General features: G+C 41.2%; 1 protein-coding gene across 4 annotated transcripts in view; it reads right to left on the bottom strand.

Moving 5' to 3' along the window:
* Positions 1-26521, bottom strand: part of Ano4 (anoctamin 4) — a 401571-nt gene that overhangs the window by 125533 nt on the left and 249517 nt on the right. For all 4 annotated transcript variants that reach the window (XM_021225955.2, XM_040755102.1, XM_040755103.1 and 1 more), the window contains 2 exons: positions 10673-10773; positions 8718-8762 (listed from right to left, as the gene is read on the bottom strand). In XM_021225955.2, the coding sequence (XP_021081614.2) occupies positions 8718-8762; positions 10673-10773 (146 nt within the window). The remainder of the gene's footprint in view (positions 1-8717; positions 8763-10672; positions 10774-26521) is intronic.

Genomic DNA, 26521 nt, shown 5'->3' with positions numbered 1-26521 from the left:
ACAGAAGCAGGAAGATTGGGAGTTCAAGGCCAGCCTAGGCTACCTGAACCCACCTTATATAACAAAAGCAGATAAACAAAACAAATCAAAACACAATAGTGGAAGATTTTCAAAAGTATGTTTCAAATAAAACTGAGACACTTGCTGGGTTTAGGAGCATTGGACTTTTCCAGGAAGCCTGCACAGACGCAGAATGAAGCATGGACCACCCAGGTTCTAGAAGAACTACTCCATGATCTATGCTTTTCACAATGACAGGTGACACCAGCACTCCAACAAGGCCAACAGCTTGTGTGGTTTCTCCTGGTTGGCAGAACAGCTTGTAAAAGTGTTCTCACTCTCATGCCAGGAACTTGTATACTAGGCTCTGAGAGCTTTTGAAGTTTTAGTATTTAGAGCAGAACATTGTGGATGGATCTGATGGGATTAATTAACCACATGAGGTGTTAAAAGGTTAGAGAGCTGCCTCAGGGTGGAGACAGGAGACATAAGATGGGGAGATGAGAGATCAACAGGACAGGTGTCCACATGGCCTGCCTTTGAGGACAAGAAGGGCTGGGGTACCTTCCTTTTAGAAGTTAAGAGTGACTTTTCACCAACAGCCTGCACGGACACTGATTTCAGCACTCTGATGGCATAAAGTGGGACTGTCAGCAACAAAAGAAGCCTGGGTGCAGATTACCTTCCCAGGAGTTCAGATAAGAGCCCAGGCAAGAGCCCAGGCTGAACTCTCCCTTGATTTTGGCCATTGAAACCCTGAGCAAAGTAATCAGCTGATAAGCCCAACAATAGGACTTACAAATCAGGTTATTAGTTTTATGTTGGTCTGTGGGGCACTGTTTGTGGTCTTGTGTTATCTGGATACAGCTCTTAAACACAGTGTCAGTCTGACCTGCCCTAAGGCCAGGCTGTGGCTAGCCAGGCTCCCAAAGAGTAAGGCTGTCACTCACTAGTGTGTTCCCATTTCCCAGGCAGGGAGAAGAGACCATGTCTCTGTGACGAGGACATGGTGAATGTGAGCTCTCCTGGGCTGCTCTCTCAAACACGCCTGTCCCCAAACTGCCAATCTCAGACTTCAGCTATGCAAAGGAGAAGGAAGGTGAAAGCCAGTGGGCTGGAAAGCATGGGGCTTGTGCTGGAATTTTCCAGTCTGTCGCTGTGTACCAGAGAGTCCTGCCATGAGATGTTCACCCTCATCAAACCTTAGTGCCATCATCTCCATGATAGTCACCAATTATGTGCTCTTTATGATAATAATTCCGTGTTGGTGGGAGTTAGACAGTAATATAGGGGGCATATCATTGTTAAATGAATGTACTAAAGAACTTTCTTTGTTGCAATTAGTGGAAAGTCTTCCAGAGACAGGGATGAGTTTGGAGTCAGTCCATTAGAAGCTGATTCACAGTCTAGGCGCCAGTTTTCTGAGTGAGATGCTGGGCGAGCATGAGGGACTAACTAAGCCAAAACCTCCCTGGGTGGAGGGTGCCTAGCTTATAAGATGGTGTGAGCATTAAACAAGATAGTGACTGCCAATGCTTACACAATTCCTTGGATGTGCAAAGGGATCCACTTAATGCTGGTTCCTAGGATAAAGAAAATGACTATGACAGGATTTTGAAGTACAGAGTTCCAAAAGAAATTAAAAAGTTACAATCAGCCCCTGTAAGTGAGGGTTGTCAGACCTGTATCTCCTCTAACAAACAACTCAAGATAGGTAAAGCTGAAATTTACTGCGATATGCTGAAGGGGCAAAATGAGAGACCCAGGAAGCATCCCATTCATCTCTTAGAATAGGATTGTGGCTTGCTTCTCAAAGTCTGCTGTCTGAAGATGGGTCCAGGGGTGGGGGGTGGTAGGGGCATCACAAAGGCCTTGACTTACGGATTTAGTATTGATTTTGCTTGGATACATTGTTATTTTGTTCTGTTTATCCTGTTTACTGACTACACAGGCAAATCAATAAAGAGAAGATGGATCACCACTCTGTCTGGCCTGAACACAAGTTAATATCTGAACTACAAGGTGATTACTTTTATATAAACTTCTTTGGATGGTTAATCTGGGGTTTTCTAGTTTTTGTGACAGGGAAGGTTCTAGAAAAAAAACACATGAAAAGAAGCACAAGCAAATAGGCAGGCAGGTCTGCCAGCTCTGAAGGAATGGCCTCCCCTGATGGATCTTAGGAAGGTTTCATGTAAACCCTGGGATCCTTAGGAATGGTGACTAGAGGAAAGTTCACATGTAAAGGACTGTCCTAACTGCTGGCATTATAAAGTATCTCTATGCACGACCCCAACTTGCATTTAGCATCAGACATATCCTGAAGGACAAGAAGAAAATCTCTTTTTCTTTGATCCCTAAATACCTGGAGGAAGTTAACAGTAGTGGCTTAATCACACAAAATTTATGGAACACACCCTTTTAAAAAGTTTAGTTTTGAAATTGATATAATTACATTTCTCCTTTCCCTTTCCTCCCTCCCAACCCTCCCATACACCATGTCTTAGTTAGAGTTTCTAGGCTGTGAAGAGACCCCATGGCCATGACAACTCTTATAAAGAAAACCAATTAATTGAGTTGGTGGCTTACAGTTTCAGAGGTTTAGTCCGTTATCACCATGGTGGGGAGCATGGCAACTGGCATATAAGGAGCTGAGATCCTACATCCTGACCAACAGGTAACAGGAAGTGGTCTGAGATAATGGATGTGGCTGGACCATATAGGAGACCTCAAGCCAACCTCCACAGTGACACACTTCCTCCAACAAGGCCATATGGATTCCAACAAAGCCTCACCTCCTAATAGTGCCACTCCCTATGATCTTATGGGGGCTAATTACACTCAAACTACCACAAACCCCTTCCCACTCTCCTTCAAATTCATGGCCTGTTACCACCTACATATATATTCCTAAATACAACCTGCTAATTCCAATAATGTTCTTTGAATTGTGTTTTCAGGACCGAACATCTGGCACTGGACACCCAGTTGGTGCCCTCTTCCCTGGAGAAGACCACCTTTCTCACTCCCAGGTTTCTCCAGTTGTCTCTAGTTCTTTGTACAGGGTTGAGACCTCACAGGCTTTTCCTTATCTAGCTTGGTATGGTCATTGGTGTCATCCTTGTTCAGTTCATGGGTGGTCATGTTCATGAGAGTTTATGGCTGACATTAGCAGGGGGCGCATTCTCACAGCAAACTCCCCGATTCTCTGGCTCTTACATTCTTCCCCACCCTCTTCCTGCTTTGTCTCTTGAGTCTTAAGTGCAGGAGCGAACCAGGCCTTCTTTAGAGACACTTGCTTTTCCCTAGACCAGCATATTATAGACCCATATCTTAACAGTACATTTGGAGAGATGATGTGATAGAGAGAGGTTATAGGCATTTAGTAGTTTTTCTTCGCTCACAGCTCTTGCCTGCTGGAAGTGAAGTCTTCCTTCACTGCCAACGCTCAGCAGGAGTCTTGGGTTTCCCTTTCCTCTTCTTAGAGCCAGGTTCCTCCGCATTCACAGCATCTCCTTGGCTGGAAATTAGGTATCTTTGGAAGCTAATGCCACTCTTTTAGGTCACAGTACTCCTGTTTGTAGCACAGCCTAAATGACTTACAGATGAGTTCAAGGGCCCTGGAACATTTTCATGCATTACATTTTAATAGTTGGGATGGAAAAATACAAATCATTTCTCATTCTGCTAGTATGCCCATCTGATATGATTGTAATAAACAGAGCCTATAATGCACAGGGCCTAGCATTCCCTCTGTCTAGTAGAATAAAGGATAAGCTCAGGCAGAATGCCCACAGTGGGGGTGGAGAGAGAATTATGAGACTTCAACTATAGCTGCCACAATAATCACATTTGTTACTTTGTAACATTTTCTGAAGATCGCTTTCCATGATCATTTTATGCTGGAAAAAAATCAGGCAAAGAAAAGATTATAAATTTCCCCCTTTATTGGATAGATAATTTATAATACCTGTAAACCTGCCTAGAGATTAGAATCAAAGCAGTGTTTAATAGCCCATGCATGGGGATTAACAGGCACTTATTGCAAATATATGAGTCTGAGCTACATGAGGATATTTTATGGGAGCTGGGTGAGTTTTTGATATAAAGATGTTTATGAAAAGGTGCTTTGTTCTCACTAAAAAACTTTAAGCTTTTCAATGTTTATCGTTAAAATAGAGTTGGGTTAGAGAGTACATTCATGGGTTAATGTGACTGAATGCAATTTATATAAATGAAATAAAAGAATACACTGAATTCCCACATACAGTATACTAAGAGGATTTCAGAATGGTGAAAGTCAAGTGCTTTGTTGCTGGGGTGCTATTAATATCGCAAGTGGCAGTTGTGCTTTGGAACTTGAATTTTAGAGTTAACTACAAGGGGTGTATGCTCTTCATCAGTTCAACTAACCTATCCTGGGGTGAATCACTGAGTAAAATATACATCACACTTTCTTCTTAACTGCATTTTAAAATAGCTACTTGATACTGGGCTTTGGAAAGGGCCATCACTCCAGTGTTGTCCAAAATAAAATGCTTCATGGCAGCAATGAAGATTATCTCCAACACAACCAATGTGTCATACTTACTACCATAACTGGGGTCCCTTTTTATTTTATTCTTTCACATTCTTCCAGTATGTGCCATTGTCTCTGTTGTGTCAAGATAGTAATTTCTGCACTGGATATCAACTTTTCCATGATAGTGGTTAGTGTTTATTAAGTCATTCTTCTAGCTCTAGAAGCAAGTTCTGTTCACTCAAACTATGTCCTCTTCATACTTGAAGAGCATGGTCGTAAATCGTCTCCTCTTCTTCTCTCCTGTCAACACCTGTTCTAAATCTTTCCTTTCTTTCATACTCCTTATCAAGACAGCAGGGAACACTCATTGCCTACGAAGCTTTTCTAATAATTCCCATTCTATAGTCATGATTCCTAAAGTCATATTGTCTTTGACACAGTGTATGTTGTGTGCCTATAATCTCAAAGCTTGGGAGGCTGGAGAATTTCTGCTTGTTCTAGGTTAGTCTGCACTATATAGTGAATTCCAGGTGGGCCTGACTACACAGTGAGATTCTGTCTCAAACAACCAGGAAGATACAACAACAAAAACATGATTCTTTCCCTGCAGTATCCACATCACTTAGTGTTTAAGAGAAATGTAATTTATCAACTTCATTTAGATTTACTGAATCAGAAACCCTGAGGATCAACCCAGCCATCTGTCTTTTTAGTAGCTGTTGAGTAATCGCGATGCATGTTTGAGAATGCCATTTCCATAGAGACTGCTACTCTGGCCATCATTAACAATTTGCGGATGTGATAAATAGATCACATTTGTTGCCACCCATCAGAAGCTGGAGAACACACACCCCTATGTAAACTTGTTTCTGGTGATGTTCATTCCCCTTCTGTCCCTAGACTCTTTTGTTAATCCTCTCCTGTCTCTTCTAGTCCCCATAATGCAGATTTTTAAGCGAAATTGCCACTGGGTCCCTCCTTTTCAGTCTTTGCATCTTTCTCATGAAATCCCATACATCCTCCTGGCCAGAGTTATAGCTTCTATGCCATTCATATCCAGTTGTTTTATCTAGCTTTACTTTTCATTTGGGTGGCTTCACATAAGTTTCAATGGCCTCCAGGACACGAATGCCTCTGCAGTGTACTGAGTTATAATTCAGAATATTTTTTTGAAACAGTGTTTCTCTATGTAGCTCCGACTGTCCTGGAACTCACTCCATAGACCAGGCTGGCTTCAACCTCAGAGATCCTCCTGCCTCCACCTGATGAGCATTGGGATTAAAGGCATATGCCATCACTGTCCAGCTAATAATGCAGAGTTACTAAAAGGAAGTCATTACCTCATTACACATGTATATTTGGTGTATCTTCATGCTTCTTTTTCCTGCAGCTGTAGTTTTCCTCCTCAGAAGTAGGGGAGGTTCCTTCTCAACTCAAACACTTTGCCTAAAATTTCAATACTTGATCTACTTTGATTTTTTGTTTATTCAGAAGGCAGAGCTATGATTAAATATTAAGTCTAAAGAGAAATAAGAAAATTGGTAGAGGGAAAGAGAGAGAGGGAAAAGGGAGAATGAGTAAGAGAGTACAGAGAATGAGAACGAGGGAGCGTGAGAGAATAACTATCCTAGCTTACTTTAAAGAACTTTCTAGTCATCAGAGCTGCTGATAAGTGTACTATGGATGTCTCTATTTACAGCATGTTCAAACATGAACTGGATGACCACACAGCAGAAGTTTCAGAATCTCATGAATGACTGGACTTGGTGATATCAATGTCTCACTCAACTTTGAGATTCTGTTTCCTTCTGCCATCATTTAAGTCTTCAAGTCTTTCTACCCATCTTCCACTGCTAAGCAAATATTTCAGTCAAAAGTCAGAGTCTCCCATTTTAGAAAGACTTCGTTGTGTGTGTAGTGTGTATGTGTGTTTAGTGTGTATATGTATGCATGTGGTGTGTGTGTATGTGTGTATTGCGTGATCTCTGTGTATGTGTGTGCCCACCTTTCCTCCCCCTCCACTGTGTGTGTGTGTGTGTGTGTGGTGTGTTTATATGTGTGTATGTATGCAATCTGTGTGTATCTGTGTATATATGTGCGATCTATGTGTGTATGTGTGTCCACCTTTCCTCCCCCTCCACTCTTATTGCACAAGTATGAGATTCATGAATTCATTCACCCCACATATTGGGTACTAGATGCTGATATTGTGAAACAGGATGTGCTATCCTTAGATTCTCACACCATCCTGGTAAGGAGATGAGAATCTCTGCAGGGGGCTGCAGCATGAGGTGATGGGGATAAAGGGTATCAATAGGAGAAAGGAAAGAGGCATCTTTGACCTACTCAAGAAGTCCAACTGTGGGAACTGAGTTTTGAGGTCTGGGTAGGTATTGTCCTGGTGAGAGTAAAGAAAGTACTATTCAGAAAGACTACTCTGCAACAATATGAAAATGCAAGCTGCATAAGGCTTTGGGAGCCTCAAGCATTAATATAGACAAGGATGCAAGAGATGATTGAAGAAAGTTTATCCAGGTTTGTGTTTAAGCCAAGTCTTTTCACTTCATTTTTGCCAGAGGACAATTTGCTTTCAAATTGTCAGAATAGAGACAGGAATATAAAATGATCTAAGATAGGCAAGGGTAATCAAAGTTCAGCTAAGGAATGGCAATGGACATGAAGAGCATCACATAGATTCTAGAAATTACCCTGAAGTGGCATGTACAGAACTCAAGAGGCTGGTTAGAGAAGTGCAGAGTCCAATATGACCCTGAGGTATAAGTCACACAGCTATGCAAAGAGTAGCACAAAGGAGACTATGCTGAGTATAAATGGTTACTTGGCAAATACAATCAGGACTTGCTAGAATTAGAAGGCATTTCTTCAGAATAAATAAGAACAGAGTGAGATAAGAGGTGGAGTAGGAGGGATATACCCACATAAGATTATTTTCACAAACATCCCATGTGACAATCACTAACTGATACCACTTATGAACACAGGCTACACATAAAGCCCCCAGGAACCCCATATGGTAGAAATTAAGTGTTTTCATTTTACAGAGGTGGAAACAGAAATGTGGGGTGAGGATCACAAATATGCACTTTTAAAAGTTTCCAGATAATTCTGATGAGACTTGAAAACTATCGACATGGGCTTGAGTGTGGTCCAAAACTTCTACCAAAGAGCATTCTGTGGTAAGGGAGTGATCTAAGTCATGGTGAGTGAAAAATGCCATGCCTATTGCCTAATGAAAGTGCTGCACAGGGATATGCTGAGAAATCATATCATGGTTTCTGTGGAAGCTGCTTCTCTTGCCATACTCTGCTGGTACGTACATACTTGAGGACACCCACTGAAGTACATTACTTACCAATCTACACAGATTATAAATAGAATATAAATTAGATATTCTTTATGTTGCATATAGACTATAAACAGTGGATCCATATATGGAATTGCCTGAATTGAATTACCTTAATGATTTTCAGAGAAACCCAAGGAATCCTCATTTAAGCCATCAGTATGGCTCAGGGAGAGTAGGTATATAAGACCAATTAAGATTTTGAAGTTAGAGTCACCAATGATCACAAAGTAGAAGTAGAGGCATCCCCCCACCCCCAGCTTCTAATGGAACAACAAGGAAAACAAGCTTTGGAAGGATACAAACTACAGTAAGGACAGTGTTCATCCAATGTTTCTCTTTTCCATTCACAGTGCCATTAGAGCTCTTCAGTACAATCTGAATATTGTCTCAACAATGTCACCGATACCAAGAACTCTCCCATGATTCAGGAGTGGCCACCAGCTTTTAGGCAGAGTGACCACTTGCACTTCAAACTCTCACATTACAAACAGTGAAGGGAGAAAGTTATGTGGAAAACAACAACTTCTAGGCTAAAATGTCTCCAATTAGCTGGAATTTGGGACAATTGATTTCACAGGCAGGCTAAACAAGCAACAACCTCGACACACCTGCAGGTGCTTTGTGCAAGCTCCCAGGTGCGCTGCTGAAGGGCAGGACTCTAAGAAGGACATTTGCAATTTTTTTTCAGGCTAATGTGAAAATGTGATTTTTGCAATGTACTTGGTAGTCCTTCTATCAACTACCATCTTCCTGGGCTTGTTGCTCCTTGTCATTGCTAGAGTATAGTAGTCAGCGTGCAACACCATAGGGACAGAGGGCACTACTAACCTGCTCATGAACTTGTACCGGCGGGGCAGGTAATAGATTTTTCTCCTGGAAGAACAGCAAAAATGAAGCCAGTCGAGAAGAAAACCCATCGTCAGTTACAGTTTGAACTAGCAAGGAAGGAAAGGAGATTGAAGATAGAATCCTGTAAGAGGTGAAGAAGAAAAAACTAAAGAGAGATTAACAGGGGGAAGTGTAGTAGGGACACAGGGTGGGCACTTGGAGTCGTGACACCCAATGGAACAGTTTCCATCATGATTTCGTCCTTTCATTGCTATATTTGTTTCAGAGCTGCATCTGGCCTACAGCACATAAGCAGGCAGCATGATACCTTAGGGAGGTTAGTGTTTCTCATGGATTCAGTGGAGGTCCACTTTCATCCGTGGAAATTCAGAGGGCTAGGGGCAACATACATAATTTAACAGACATGCTGTTAAGATAATATTTATATAGCAATTTGGGTTTTCAGAGCACTTTTATCACAACGCTGATAGAGGTATAAAAAACATATATTTCACATCCAGTACAAGAAAAGATTGTATCAGTAGTCAACTATAAATACCCATATGGGTATAACCACCACCTTACTGTTTACAGGTCAATTAAACAGGTAAAAACACAAGATCCTAGAAAACAGAAAACCAGGAATGGGATACAATAATGATCTGCTATGTTGCTTCACTTTAATTAATTTTTAAAAACGTTTAAATGAGAACTCTGGGCGTATTTGAGAAGAGAGCCTGTGCATTGGACACCTCATTAAACCCGATTTCTTTCGATAGTTCAGGGGTCTACAAAGGGATCAATCATGAGATTGAGGCAGCCCATGTGTATTCTGCATGGTCACTGTGCTACTTTGCTTTTGTAAAGAGGGGACTTTACATATTAAACAATATATGCCACATTTGGGTCCACAGATGCAGAGAATACAAAGTCAGAGGTTTGGGCCTGGAAGAAGGAAAGTACAGGTTTTTAGGATATCATATTCTGTATGATTCTATATGATTCCACATGATGACACACATTTATAAGCCTGCATATGAGTGGCTTTATTAAACCTTGATTAATAATAAGCTGCTATTGATCCATTAACGTCTATACACACACCCACGCTAACATGAGATGTTGGTTAGAAAACTGTAGAAGGTGGGTATATGGGACACACTATGCCATAGGCCCACTTTTCTTTGAACCTAAAAAATGCTCAAAATCAGCCCAATGAACTGTCCTTGGTACTAAATCACTTTGCCTCTCAGCAGATTATATTGGTGATTTTCCCCGACCCCATACCCGACTCTTCCCACACATATCTTTGCATTTGTAATCTCAGGTTTGTTATCTCATTTTGTTGTTTCTAACAAATGAGGATCACATTCCCTTAACCTATAACGAAGTAAGAATAGACACGGTGGGACAAAGGCAAGTTGATCTTTTTAAACAACCTAGCAATCCATACAAAATATCTTTATTCACCTTGTGACAATTGCCAATTATTTTTACATATATAGAGCTTATGACTTCTTTATTTTAAAAATTGTTTTTTAAAGATCATATTTATTTCTTAAACTTATTTCTTGGAAAAACTGCTTTTTAAATTTTTTTCCGGAAGGTACTGCTCAGTAAAGACCATGATATTTGGTGTCTAACTGTTCAAAACAGCAGTGCACAGACAATCTAGAAAATGACACTTTCAAAATGCAAACGCTACTTGGAAATGCTGTTTGATAGCAGGAAGGAGTCACTGTGGGCACAAAGATTGATTTGCATTTTCTAAACATTAGGAAAAATTTCTGCTTTAATGACTTTTCCAGCCTGTACTATGATTTTATTTGTTCCAAGAAACAATGTAATTAGGTTTACAGTGAAGCAGCAGAGAGGAGAGAGAGAGAGAGAGAGAGAGAGAGAGAGAGAGAGAGAGAGAGAGAGAGAGAGAAGCAGGGAAACACATTCACACCTACCTGAAAGGCATCCTTACATTCATTTGCTCTGCATATCTTCCAAGGACTTCCCATGGGGCATGCAACTTCACAAAGATAATGTCACTATTTATTAGAGAGGACTGAAACAGAAAAAAGAAACTAAATTGAAAAGTATATCCAAATCTCCCTCAGTTAAAATGCAGCTGGAACCTGGACTGTATTGGAGTTAATAATTGGGGAATTCTTCAACAAGATGAAAACAACCTGGGCAGCAGTGTGCAGATGGAGGCACCAATGAGACAGAGATCTGAAGCCGGGCTGGTGCCAGGCGCCTCTTCCAAGGCCTGCACTGGCTCTTCGGGGGCTTTTCAATTGACAAATTACCTGGACGTAAACTAGAACTTGACACCCTGATAAGAGCCCTACAGATTTTGGTCTTTGCCTATGATAAGAAAGACGTGAACAACCAACTGCAAAATCCTTCTTTGGACTTGGTCTCCCAAAGGGAGAGAGTCCTAGGAAGAGGTAGAAGAAACACAGTACCCCAAAAGTCTGAATGTGTAAGATGACCACTTGTTTACTCAGACACTTCTTATGCATGCTGCATGCCACTTACACTGTTTTTATAAATGATTTAAGAATGCTAACTTTAACCAGGTCCTCATAACTCTCTTGGTGACAGTTAAGTCCCTATACTCCACCCAGGCCCTGACCATGCTGCCCAAAGTTTCCTCATCTGCCCAACTCCTGCTGCTACTACGTAAGAGCTCCTAGAATCCTGAATTCCTTTCCCACCCTTCCAGTTTCTTTAATTCCTGATGCTGACTGGTAAGTAGTTCCCAGACCACCATTCCCAGGCTCCAACTCAACTAACTCAAAATGTGCAAATTCCAGGGCAAAACCAGAAATGGCTTCAGAATCCAAGACATATCATCTATAAAAATTATTAATCCCATAATAATAGACCCCAATGAGCATGACCTAGAAGAACTTCCAGACAGAGCACAAGAGAATGATAACAACTGCTTTCAAACAACTAAAGGAAGACAAAACCTAAATCATGGATGAAATGGGGAAGTCAACACAAGATATAAGTACAAAAACCAATCAAGAAAATTGCAGTAGAAGAGCCAAACTTAGATGATTCTGGAAATGAAAAACTCAAAAATCCAAATAAAACCCTCAGTGGGAAGAAAGCTCACAATAGAACAGATGGTGTAGAAGACAGAATATCAGGACTGGAAGAGAAGATAGAGGAATTGAACCACTCTGTAAAGGCCAATGATAAATTTATCAAAATCCACAGGCAAAAGTTCAGAGAGCTAAGGGAAATCAAGAAAAGATGTAACCTCTCGAGTGTGGGCACAGACAAAGGATAGGAATAACATACCAAAGGCATAAAACCACGGAGAAAACTACCACACTTAGAAAAATAAATTCCCACCTAGGTGTACCCAGGGTCTGTCCAATGAACCAGAAAAGAATCTCCCCATGACATATTGTAATCAAAGGACTAAATATATAGGACCAAGGAAGGATATTGAGAGCTAAAGAGGAAAAGCTAAGCTTTTCAGGCCTCACAAAATAATACCTGATTACCCAACAAAAACCTTTTAAGTCAGATAGCCCTGGGAAGAAGTATTTCATGTCCTAAAAGATCACAACTGTCAACTCAGATATTATATCCAGCAAACACATCTATTACAATTGAAGGAGAGATAAAAACAGATTAAAGGGATTCATGACCACTAAGTCAGCTATACACAGAATAGTATAATAATTTAATCTGAAGAAAAAGATAAACACATCAAAGAGGTCATGAGGAATAAATAAATAGATGCCAGGACAGTTAATCAAAAGAGATCTAAGAGAACACAACAGAATAAAAAGAGTGACAGGAATTAAATACACTATTAGTAATAACTCTGAATATCAATGCTTTCTATTCCCCCAAATAAAAACGTAGACTAGCAGATTGGATCAGAAGATAGGATTAATCTTTTTCCCACCTCCAAGAGACAATCATCTTAGGGGTAAGGAGTGGGAAAAGGTACTCCAAGCAGATGAAACTAGGAAACAAGTGATAGACTTCCAACCAAAACTAGGCAGGAGACACCAAGGAAAAACTTACAGGTGAGAACTGAAAAAGACTCCAGTAACCCAGGAAATAAGACAAACCAACAAATAGGATCTCATGAAACCCAAAAGTGTCAATACAGCAAAATAAACTGTGAAGTGAGCTAAGAGGCAGTTCCCAGACTAGGAAAAACATCTTTTCAGCCACTTATGACAGAGGATTAGTGTCTAGAAGATACAAAGCCTGGAAACTAAGCATTAAGAAAACAACCCAATTAAAAATGGTGTATGGAACTAAATAGAAAATTCATTTAAAAGAAATGCAGATGGCTAGGAAACACTGTAAGAAATGTTCAGCATCTTTAACCATTGGGAGAAGGCAAATCAAAGCTACTTATTCCAAGATGCCACTTCACTCCAGTCAGAATGTCCACCATCAGGACTACAATAACAGTACCTATGGCAACAAATCTGGCAAGCAGGGAAGTCTTACACAGTGTCAGTGGGACTATAAACTTTGGAAATCAGACACAATGTTTCTAAAAAAAATCTAGAAGCAGAACCTCTGTAGGACCACCTACTCCACGTCATGGCAGAGGCTCCCACCAGACTTTACAGCCTACCATGCAGATACCTGTGCATCCTTCATTCCTGCTCTGTGTGCAATAGCCAGGGAATGGACTCAATGAAGATATCCACCAACATAAATGTGGATAAGAAAATGTGACATGTGTACAAATAGAGTATTATTCATCTGTAAAGAAAAAAGGAAGTTTATAGGTAAATAGATAGAACTTGGAAAAAGTGTGCTGTGTGAGGGAACCCTGGCCCAGAAGGGTAAATTCCATATGTAGATTCTAGTTTCAAATCTTTCGTCTTGTGTAGTCAATTCAGAGAATAAGCAGAAGGCAGGAGAGCAGAGAGGAACCTTTCATGGAGGGGCATGTTAAGCATGGGGGGGAGAAGGTTATAGAGCAAAGGGAAATCGTGGGGGGCGCTGAGGGAAGAAACGCTTAAGCAGGGAGGGGAGTGGACTGTGGGGCAGGTGGTAATCAAGGGAGGAAAGAGACTAACCCAAAGGGAAGGAGTATGAAAATATGGAATAACACTATCCTATAACCCAACTAGATTATGGAGAGGGGGTGCAATACTGAGGGTTAAAGGATTAAGAAAGGATTGAGGTAGGGAGGGGACCTAGAAGGTAATGACTGGTTTAACCAAAACCAAGAATGTATTTCAAAAGCCTATTGAAATCCACTAGTTAATAAGCTGGTTCCAAAATATTACTTACAAAAAAGTTTGAGCAGAATTGACCTGCCTGGGTGGACTGTCACTTCCAGAAGGCATGTGTTATTAAATGAAAGTCACAGTACAAGGCATGGGGATGCCACTGTAGTTACTGGCTAGGGAGTCCCCAGAGGTCTCCAAATAACACAGGTTATTGCCATTACCCTTGGTCACCCACCATAACGACACAGTAAGACCCTATACTGAAAACAACACACACTTTGGCTATAGGTGACATAAACATCAGTTTCAAACTGACCAGAAAATATTCGCCCTACTTGTAAGCTTTCATAGGTACTAAAAGAAGCTATGCAGCTGCTGGGGGATGAACTGTATCAGTGGTCTCATCCAGTCCTGAGCCATGCTGTGGTACTGACCTGCAGGTAGGATGTACCTGCTGATGCATGAGGCCACGCTGTCAAATTGTCTTGTAAATACTTATGTGTACATGCGTAGACCTGGGATGCCCCCAACTGTGGTCAGAGAAGATTCTTCTGCAGTGGAAAACAGTCAGTAGCGATAACTGGACAAAGGCTGAGAATTTGATCCTAAAGGAGACTTCTATGCTAACCTATCACCACCAAGGCTCGGGGAACTCTGGGAAAGAGGAGGCAAGAAGAGCGTTAGGAGGCAAAGGATAGGGAGATGTACTGTGAAATGCTGTCCTCTGACCGTGACAAGGCCATAGCAATCAAGAATTCATAGTGGCTGTGGATACCTGCACAAGACCTACATAAGATTAAGCCAGCCAAAATGGTGGTATTGACAGGGAGATGTTCTTAGGCCTTACCCCCATTCTGAGGAGGTATTGGCAGTGAAAAGTATCTGGGGGAGAGAGAACCATTGTTTCTTGAAGTCACTGGAAGTATTCCCATGATCCAGTAGATGACCCTACATTTATGCACATATAGGCAGCACTAACTTAGAGGGCTATAAAAAAGACATTGCCAGGAGGTGGTGGCACACACCTTTAATCCCAGCACTTGGGAGGTAAAGGCAGGTGGATCTCTGAGTTTAAGGCTAGCCTGGTCTACAGAGTGAGTTCCAATACAGTCAGGGATATACCCTTGAAAACAAACAAACAAACAAACAAACAAACAAACCAAAAAGAGACATGAAGTGTGGAGGGGCATGTTGCATAGAACATGGGGAATTTAGAAGGGGAAATGGTGTATGGTATAATCATATTTCAGATGTATATCAAATTATCAAAAGTACGGAAAAATTTTAAAAACAGTGCCAACTTTATATTTTTGGCAGTTGATAAAAACAGAATCTCAACTTTATGTTCTCTCTGGGGTAAATCTTTACTCCAGGGAACTAAGTTTTTTATTATTTTGTTTTGCCTATCTATAAGTCTGTGTAGCATATGTGTGTGTGATGCCTGCAGAGTCCAGGAAAGGGCATTGGCTCTCCTGGAACTTGAGTTGTATATGGTTGTACGCCATGTGAATGACAGTGTTCTCAGGACCTTCAGTGCAATACCAAAATTCCCATAGAGAAGGGCCAGAACCCATTCCCATATTGGAGGAATCAAAATTTCTGGACATTCAAACTAAAGAGAGGTTTCACTTTCTAACTTGGGACAAATAGGATCCTGAGTTTGGACCTTTTGAGGACAAGGAAAATTTCTGGCACTCTGTGTCTGCAGCAGGGATTGGTATAGAGGGAGCGCATGCCCCTATATTAAATTTTCTCTGCAAACTGTGAACAGTTGGGCGAGTGCAGAGGAGTGCCCAGAGTCCCAGAAAGCTGGAAGCCACTATCAACGAAATGACTTTTAGAACTGGCATAGCTAGTCACCTTAAATAAGTTCTTTGCTTTCCAATATATTATATTTCCAAAGTTTTAACACACGTAGAAGACCATATCTGAATGATTGGATTTCTTAAAACATCATCTTCTGCTTATATTAAAGATACAGTTCTGAGTCTGGGATGATTTTGTGCCATACTCACTTGGATTTTGTGTGTGTGTGTGTGTGTGTGTGTGTGTGTGTGTGTGTGTGTGTGTTTGTGTGTTTCTATATAGCTGTTACCAAACTTTCTAAGCAGCCTAGGCTAGCCTTGAACTTGAGGTCTTCCTGCCTCAGTTTTCTGAGGGCTAGAGTTATAGGTAAGCAACATCATGTCTTTATCACTTGGAGATCTAATTGCATTAGTGGGATTCTTTGTGTTCATAGCTGCATCCTACATGGCTCCCCAAAGCCCATGTGCTGAAGTCTCCCAAGTGTTGAAGCCTCCATGTGTTGAAGACTCCATGTGTTGAAGGCTCTCATGTGTTGTGCATATGGCTCCCATGTGTTGGAGGTATACTGGAAAGTGTTGGAACTTTTAGAAATTATATCACCAGAGAAGTTTTAAACTATATATCAGAGACCTGACCCTTCCTGTTTTGTTTTCATGTCGTGTGACCATATGGTAAACATCTTTGAACTACCATGTTTCCTTGTAGCAGACCTAAAAGAGAACAAGTCAAAGTACCATGGACTAAAACTTCTGAAACTGTGAGCTAAGATAAACATTTCTCCCTCTGTAAGTTTCTCAGGTACTGTGTCATAGCAGCACAAAGCTGTGTTTCCTAGATAAGAGATAGCACATTAGAGGGGGCCACTATAGGTTCAAAGAGAAATCTGGCACTAGGAAAATGTCCAGAGATCTACAAGGATGACCCCAACTAACAATCTAAGCAATAGTGGAGAGGGTACCTTAAATGCCCTTCCCCTATGAGATTGATGACTACCTTATATATCATCCTAGAGCCTTCATCCAGTAGCTGATGGAATCAGAAGCAGACACTCACAGCTAAACACTGAACTGAACTCCTGAAATCCAGTTGCAGAGAGGGAGGAGTGATGAGCAAAGGGGTCAAGACCAGGCTGGTGAAACCCACCGAAACAGCTGACTTGAACAAGGGGGAACTCATGGACCCCAGACTGATAGCTGGGAAACCAGCATAGGACTGTTCCAGACCCCCTGAACGTGGGTGTAAATGAAGAGGCCTTGGCAATCTATGGGGCATCTGGTAGTGGATCAGTATTTATCCCAAGCATACTAATGAACTTTGGGAACCCATTTCACATAGAGGGATACTCTCTCAGCCTAAACACACGGGGGAGGGCCTAGACCCCGCTCCACTTGATATGACAGATTTTTGAAGATTCCCCCATGGCAGACCTCACTTTCCCTGGGGAGCAGAAAGGGGATTGGATAGAGGATTAGTGGGGGGCAAGTGAAGAGGAGAGGGAGAGGGAACTGGGATTGAAATGTAAAACAAACTCATTTCTAATTTAAATAAAAAATAAAATAGAAGTAAAAGATTATTTTTCACCTTCCTATAAAAGAATAAAATTATGAAAACACAGGAACACAACACATGGGAATGCTATTGATTTGCATAATCTGACAAACTCACACAATCAGACAAACTTTAATTTAGAACACAAGATATATTCAGAGTATAGTTTATCCATGGCTTTGCTGTGATGGCTAATCTTGCATAGAATAAACCAGCTAGTAGAAAAACAGCCACATTTGAACCTATACAAATGTGTGAAAACATCAAGAAAATGAGTTAAAATATCTCACTCAGGGATCACCATCAATGCTGCACTTTGGGGATTGAAAAGGCTAGGTTCTTTTTACCTGAATGTTGACTTGTTTCGTCCACTAAAATACCAATGTGGTAAGCCCATGACAGTTTTCAGGAAACTGTAGCTCAGTTTTACTCACAGTGCTGTCAAAGCACTTTCATGTGTTAGCTCATTTTATCCCTATACAGGCTCATGAGAGAGGCTTTCCTGGTTAGTTTAGAGGAGAGAGAGGCAGATCAGCTGACTCGTGAGCACACAGAACATCTGTCTGTCCAGACGCAGCTGGTCCCATGCCCATAGCTCCAGGTGCCTCTGCAAACTTTATCTGGAGGCTTCTTAAGGTGCACATTCTCTGAGTTGCCCTTCTACCAGCTTACATAGGAAAACCTTAAAAGAGCATTCTATGTTAGAAATCAAGCAAGAGCATCAAAGGACACTCTTATGATAGCTAGAAAGGAAACTTAAGCTACCAGTGAACCAGAACTGGACTGGGGGCTGCCACATTTATTTTGATTATCTTGAGAGAAAATGTTGACATGTTCCCTAGAATAATTGATAAATAACTTGTCCATGGGTTCTGTGTGTTTTCGTGTGTATCCCTTTTTATATGGTCATGGGGAAAATTTAGTGTATGTGGTTTATAATTTGTGTTCAACTACTCAAGCAGTAACTAAGAAGGCTGACCTATAGAGAACACTTTCTGAGTGCCATCCCTGAATAATAAATGTGAAACAGATGACTGGTAATTATACAGCTCATGCATCACTCTCTTCTCTACTGCTGAATGATCATGCTGCCATTTCAAACAGATCTTTCCTTGTTATAAGTGTCCCTTGCCACAAAAGTCCAAACGTGCAAGTAAGTGTCAGAGGGGACAGCAGTGAAAATGGGTCACATCATTAAAATTCTGCAGTAAATGCCCCTTAGGGTAGAACCTTGGTGAATAGAAAAATGATGGCTTAGTGGCATTTGGAAACACATGCTTAGGAAAACAACTGGACAAATTTTCAAGCAGCATAGGAACTATCTGTAACAGAAATAGATAAAATACTCACTGCTTCTTTCATTCAACAGGAATTATATTTAATATTGTCTAAGTACTAGATTCTAGGAATAAAAAGAACATGCGAATCGCAGTCCTTGCCTAGGGATGTAGGATTAATTTCATAAATAAATGATAAATAGAGCAATAGGAGAAAGTAAATAAATGAAGCCATATGCCATAATCTAACAAGAGAGATCTATCTTACAAAGTGTGTGTATGTATGCGCGAGAGCGCACGTGCGCGTGTGCACCCATGCACCCACACTGTTTTTGACTTCTGACATCATTACAAAGAAAAAATTAGGGGGATCAGGTTTGAAAACAGAGGTACAGAAGTAAGGAATATTGGTACACCGTTAGACTGTGGACTCAGACAGTCTGGAAAAGTTCACCTCAAAATGCCCATGAGAAGATATCTTACAGCACATTTGATGAATGCGTCTGGAGCTTCCAAGAGAAGACTGAACCAGAAACACAAGGCACATGTAGCCAGGATAAGATGGGGTTTGAAACTTAAGTACAGTACTGCCTGTGAGGCTGTGCTCCAGAAGTTACATGGGAATATAGACTTTGAGATTGGATAGAACATATCCACACTACCTGCTGCCGGCAGTGTGATCCACACTATCCCTGCCATCTCTGTGATCCACACTACCCCCTGCCATCTCTGTGACCATCTCTGTGATCCACACAGAGATGCAGGGTACCCTGCCAGCTGCGTTTCTCCTAAGCTATTGAAGGTCTCTGTGTCTCTGTTTTGTTTAACAAATCAACAAGAAGTAATAGAAATGCATATTTGACTGAATTATCTGAAATGGCATCAACACAGGTGAGTTTATGAAAGAATATACACTCACTTATTAGGGAGCATTACCTCCTTGAGGGACCAGAGCAAGTCACAGCCTGGGACGGTGGTAAAAAGGGGAGAAGTCTTTGACTACAAAGCTTAACCAGAAAGAAGAAAAGTCCTGAGAGCTAAGCCCTCAATTCCTGTCACCTGTCCCTTCAAGGCCCCAAATTCTCCTATAGGTGCAACTTTAACATCCATTCACTCAGCATACTAAGATAAATACTAAATAAATAAAACGAGTCAGGGACCACTGTGTGCCAGTGACTCTGACATGATACGGTAGCCATAATTTTCAGTTAGAAAGCAAGAGGCAGACAGACATATACATAATTTATAAGCAAGGATGGGGAGGAAATGCTATTTTAGACAGAACTGTGTGGCTAAGCCTTTGAATACAGTGTTTTTAAACAGAGTTCTAAAGAAAGTGCTGAAGAAGTCTGTTTTATTACACATGGAGAAAACACTGCCAGGAATGAGAGAAGAAAAGATAAAGAGTAAAGGCCCCTTGGGTTGGAGTTTTCCTTCCAAAACTTTCTGTAGGGCTGGGTTAGTGGATACGTATTGCTTGAATCTAGTTTTGCCATGGAATATCTTGTTTTCTCTGTCTATAGTGATTGAGAGCTTTGCCGGGTATAGTAGTCTGGGCTGACATCCATGGTCTCTTAGTGTAGGTAAAATATCTATCCAGGACCTTCTGGCTTTCAGAGTTTCCATGGAGAAGTCAGGTGTAATTCTGATAGTTCTGCCTTTATATATTACTTGACCTTTTTCCTTAGTTGCTCTTAATATTCTTTCTTTATTCTGTATATTTGGGGTCTTGATTATTATGTGGCGAAGGGACTTTTTTTGTGGTCCACTCTATTTGGTGTTCTGTAAGCTTCTTGTACCTTCGTTGGCATGTATTTCTTAAGGTTGGGAAAGTTTTCTTCTATGATTTTGTTGAATATGTTTTCTGCCCCTTTGAGGTTGTTTTCTTCTCCTTCTTCTATACCTATTATTCTTAGGTTTGGTCTTTTCATGGTGTCCCATATTTCCTGGATGTTTTGTGTTAAGGATTTGTTGGACTTAAGGTTTTCTTTGGTTGATGAATCCATTTCTCCTAGTGTATCTTCAACACTTGAGATTCTTTCTTCCATCTCTTCTATTCTGTTGGTAATGCTTGTATCGGTAGTACCTGACTGTTTGCCCAGCTTTTCTATTTTCTGCCTTTCTTCAGATTGTGTTTTTTTATTGTCTCTATTTAAGTTTTCAACCCTTGCAGTGTTTGCATTGCTTCTTGCAATTTTCGGTTTATCTTTTCGTCCATTTGTTGCCTTTTATGAATTTTTTGGTTTGTTCTTTCTTCCATTTCTTGCATTTTTTTTGGTTTGCTTTTTGTTCCATTTCTTGCATTTTTTTGCTTTGTTTCTTCTTCCATTTCCTGCCTTTTTGGGTATGTTTCTTCTTCCAATTCTTGCATTTTCTGCTTTGTTTTTTCTACCATTTCTTGCATTTTTTGCTTTGTTTCTTATTCCATTTCCTGCCTTTTTTTGGTTTGTTTTTTTCCTTCCAATTCTTGCATTTTTTGGTTTGTTTTTTCTTCCATTTCTTGCATTTTTTGGTTTGTTTTTTCTTCCATTTCTTTGAGGGATTTTCCTATTTCCTCTTTTAGGGCCTCTATCATTTTCATGAAAGTCACCCTCCCTGGGGAAATGAGGGGATAATGGGGGGGGTGGGGGGCACGGGAGGAGGTGAGGGAAAGGGAGAGGGACCAGGATCTGACTTGTGAAGCAACCTTGTTTCTTATCTAAATTTAAACTGAAAAATAAAAAAAAATGGTAAAAAAAAAAAGAGTAAAGGCCCCGGGCACAAACATGCTTGCTGTTCTGGTTTATTGAGCATGAAGGGCCTAACTGGCATGAGCATGTGCATTTTCCCTGTGACCCCTCAGGGACACTACACTACACTCTTATGAGAGGAAAACAAAACTGTAACATTCTGGAGCCAAAAGTAGGTATGAGTGTCTGTGTGATCCAGGTAAGCTTCTTGGATGCAGAAAACCGTGGTGAATATAATAGGACAGTAGTGATCGAGGCAGAAGAAGCCGCATGCGGTCACTACATGATAGACGGGCTTGGGGCTTTTAAACGTGTAGCATCACCCCCATCTTCATGCCAGCCTCACGAGACAGCACTATTGCCACGCCCATCTTCACACCAACCTTCCGAGGCTGGCACTGGTATCACCCCCATTAAGTGCACTCAAGGAATTAAGACACGAGAGAATAAACAGACGAAGGACGTGCAGCCCAGGTCCTCACCAACACGGTGGCCTTCCAAGTTGCTTCTCCAAAAGAGGACAGCTATGACTCACGTAGGTGTCCTTAATTATCTATTGGTTCCCATTACTATCTTATACAACAGTTAGTTACATTTCAAAATCCTGAGTATCGTGAGTAGTGATGGCTTGAAGCATCTTGTGATTGACATAAGGCCAATGGTTAGAGCAAGTGTCCAGGCTAGTTCTGCCACTCGGCCCCTGTGAGTTTCTGGATACATTAATTAACTTGCATGCACACCTTGCAAGGCTCCTCTAAGGCCCATGCGATTGAACAGAAATAGGTCCAATATCCCCTTCTTCCTCCTACACTTACTAAATACTTGGTTGACATTCAGACACTAATAACTGGCTGGTGCTGGAGTTTCTCAGTGTGCCTGTGAACTGCTATGTGAAACCGATGGAAGAATATACATTTCTGGAGAGTTAAAGATCTGAAGGAAATCAGTAAGCAATTTCAGCTCCTCCCAGGGGGCTACTATCTAACCAGCTGTGTGCTACTGGGCAAATGACTTGCTCTTTTCTGAGCTTCATTTTTCTCTGAAAAATGAGGGCATATGTCTCCAAGGAGACTTTTTGTGCCTGTTATTCTTGATTCACTTGGAGACACATCAGAGTTTTAATGTAGTTTGAAGAGGCTTTTTGGGTGATGGAACCGGCTTGTACAATTCCTTTCTACTCTTTATGTACATGTAGACGCACATACACACACACACACACACACACACACACACACACACACACACGGCAAAGGGAGAGGACCATGCCCCCAAGGGAAAGAAGCTTTGGTTCTAATGACCAAAGCATTCATTCCCTGAAGATGACATTAGTGTCTGCCATAGGAAATAGCTTTTAACAGACTGTTAAAATGTTTCCCCCAGGACTCCAGTCTCGTTTTCCTGGTCCTCCCTGAGATGGACCTCACTTCTTCCCAATAGCATTCAGTGTCCTCTGATATCTCCAAGATGCATAGCATTGAACCAGAGTACGTGTCCCAGTTCTAAATCACTTAGTCAAGGCTTATATACTGTCTACTCTTGGTTGTCTCAATGGTGTGTCTGACTCAAGATGCTTAACTAGACCCAGTTCTCTGAAGAAACCATTTTTCTCATTGGTGTCAGTTATTCACTTAGTGATTTAAGTTCAACCATCACCCTTTACCCATTTATAATTTATGACACAGCCATTTAATCACTAAGTCTTATTGATTTCATGTTTTCACTGCCCTGAATCTATCTACTTCTCTTTACAAATGTTGCCACCATTCTCCAAGTCACCATCAATCTGCCTTCTTCTTAAATACTGTGGTAGCCTTATAGATGAGTTCCCTCATTCCATCCTTGCCTAAATTGTTACTGACATCAAAGATGTCTTTTTAAAATACATCATGATCCTCCTGCCTCTGCCTCCTTCATCAAATCCTGCAGGCATGGACTCTGCAAACAGTTGAGATGCCTCCAGGTTGTATAGTGTGCTCCGTGTTCCTAGCTTTTGCAGAACTGTCACCCATATGTGGTGAGCTTTGAGTCGTTTCTGCTCTTGTAAGTAAATTTTCATTCATATTCCTACATGTAATCCCAAAAACCTCATTGGTTCACTAAGTTGGACTTTGGTGATTAAAAACAAGCAACAGCAATGCATTGTGATCATGGTTTCCTAGGTCTCTTTGGAAAATGAGTAATGTGGCCAATACCTTCTCTGGCCATTCCTGGTCTTGTGCCACTTCTCTCTGTCTCTGAGCCCAGCCACATGCGGATTTCTTTCTTTCTATATGCAAACTGCCACATTTCTAACAGTCTCATATGGAAGTTCTTTGTCTGATACATTCTTGGTTTTTAGGTCTCAAGTTGCGGGGCAAGCAGATGTCTAAGAGAGCAGACCATGAATAATGGCAGCCAGCCTCTTAAGTGTGGACGGGCACTATGAACAGAAGGAATACCAGTCCTGTGGCTCGGATACCCATCCACTTGACCATGGGCTTATCAAAAAAGAATTATTCCAAATTGCCCTGCATTAGTCAGATAATCTTCACAAGAGAGCCCCAATGTAAGAAAGAGCCTCCTACAGACCTTGAAATAATGTGCTTCCATGTTGTGAGGGAGCCTGTGAGGACAAGAGATTGTGAGCAGCCTCTGGGAGCTGAGAAAAGTACCTACAAGGAAATTAAGCATTAGTTGAGCAATCAAAAGGAACAAATGGCCACATAAGAGGATCTTGAACTCCATAAAGGAATGCAATCTAACTGACATCCTCAGGATATCATTATAGGGTCCTAATTAGAAGTTGTACCTGAGGTGTACCCAGACTCCTGACCTTTGGGAACTATGGGAACACAAAGGTAGGACATCTCAAGGTTCTAGGGCTGAAATAATCTCTTCTGTGGTGATATAAAACTAAGACAATACACATTATAGTAAATTAATGCTATAATGAAATGCTTCAGTGTTATGTCAATACTATTGTGCACAGCTTTGTCCAAGTGATATTGCCAGGACCTAGAATGTTTCCAAGCAATTGCTTATTGAGAATTGTTAAATTAATTATGAACAGTTTTGGATCTAGATCTCCAGTAGTTTTGCCACATTGCTTATTACTTGTTAAAATACTATCATTTGAAAAATATTAACTTTCTCAATATCACAAAGGTTTTTATGTGGTTAAATTTATGGGAAATTGAGATAAACTCTCTTCCAGGTGACAGCCAGGAAACTTCTAATGTGCAGGGGTAAGGATAATGCATCAGCTTTTTCGTCAGAGGTTCTCTGTGCTCCCGATAGGTGAACAGGATACACTACAGTCATTGCATAAACCCTGATGACCCTCACATCCAACTAGGAAACAAAGCATCAGGTATCTGAGGCAATCAATGTGTGGCTGGCTGAGTTCTGGCACAGTAACAAATAACCCCCAGCTATCACTACTAGCCATGGGAGAATTGTCAATAAGGTAGCATTAATGACAAACTTGAATGACAGCTATTCCGCATTCAGTCACAGTGTCTGTGAAGAGCACATTCCTAATTTTGAAAATAGTGTGCTCACACGCATGTATTTGGGGAAAACTATCTCATCATGCTTATGTTATATGTTATCACAAATTATCAGTCTACTGATAAGCATTCACATATTCCAGTCAATAACCCATGTGATATCATGTTCTCAGTGAATGCGGGTAATGAACAGCTATGAAATAAGCAGGACCCAGAAAGGAGAGAAAAACTGGTATCTGCCTGTACTGCGGAAACTGTTTAAGTCTGGAAATACTTTTTAAGGAGGTGGGAGCTGTCAACTCTCTTGTGCTTCTGCCTTTTGGTAGGTTATTGCTGTAAAGCCCAGGATACTACAGAGCACATATTATTTCACCAAGTATTTTTACTACAAGCTGTGAGAAAACTGCTAAGATATGGGGCTTCTATGGGTTTTCTTTCCAGAGCTGTCTAACTGATAATTCTAACACAATTCATACTAATTAGTTTTGCATTGGTGTAATGAATATAGCTATGCTTACCTAACTCACAGGGGATATATAAAAAATATGTAATATCACATTAATCTGAAATACAGAATAGATTTGAAGCCATGAGGTGTGCTAACATACACCTGACTTTCTTTCCCTTGGTGCACATGGAAACAACCTTCCAGCTTGCTACATGGGCTTTCCAAGGAGGAGGTGAGTCTGTTGGAGGAAAGCAAGGCAATAAGGATCGACTGTGGAGTCTGGCCTACATGACCTGTACGGAGATAACTTCTAATGAAATGGACACAGGACACTAGAAAAATCTTTCAAGACATTTTCCTGTGCATTTTAGAAGAGAAATGAATTGGTCATTAGATTACACAGTTATTGATTTTTATTGCTAATATACAAGCATCAGGATCACATTCCTAATGACTGGATAGAGAAGTCAATATGGAGATGCAGGAGAAAGAGGAGACAGTTACAGGAAAAACGTCCCTGAGAAGATGAGATGAGAAGGGATCTGGGAGTCATAGGGGTGTTCTGGGACTAGGGACAGAGACTCATATACAGCAGGATGAGGGGAGGTGAAGAGTACAGGGGAGCTACAGATGCTCCTGTCTGATTATGTTCCTTTTCATCACAGTATGAGCAGAACCTCAGCTAAGGATACAGAACACAAGGTAAGAAGATCAAAGAGGCCAGAGGACAGCAGGAAATAATAGCAGGCCACTACTCCCTAACCCCAGCATATCCAGACCAGTCACATGCCACCTAAGGGAACGAAATCTGCCACCCAACATTCTCTTTAAAATGACTAGCCCTTCTCTAGGACTCCTATCCGTACTCTGTTTTAATTCTGCCACATTGTTTATCAGCCTCTCACACACCACGCCACTGATATGTCATGCCTGTTGCCCACTGGCACACTCGTTTGAGTGTGAGCAAACGTGAGGCTTTTGGCGTTCACTGATGTGTCTCAAGTGACTACAATCGCGCCAAGTGCTACGCGTTTACTGAATAACTGACATGAACCAGTGGATGAGCAACAGAAGTTGAGGAAGGAAGGAAGAGCAGCACAGAGGGGGGCAGGAAGGGAGGGAAGCAGTGAGACATAAGGTTATTTAGTTGTGCCCGAGGAAAGGTAAAGCCATGAGGAGCCCCGAGTGTTCTCGGGGCCATCCGGCGTTGTAGTCACGATTTAAAGAGAAGCATCGGGCACATTTTTGCACCAACATTTTAGCATCAGACACAGGCAAAGAAGGTG

Source organism: Mesocricetus auratus, unplaced genomic scaffold (genome assembly GCF_017639785.1).
Source record: "Mesocricetus auratus isolate SY011 unplaced genomic scaffold, BCM_Maur_2.0 Super-Scaffold_100011, whole genome shotgun sequence".
Lineage (NCBI taxonomy): Eukaryota > Metazoa > Chordata > Mammalia > Rodentia > Cricetidae > Mesocricetus > Mesocricetus auratus.
Note: the sequence above shows the minus strand (reverse complement) of the source record. Positions and strands in the feature narration are given on the sequence as shown.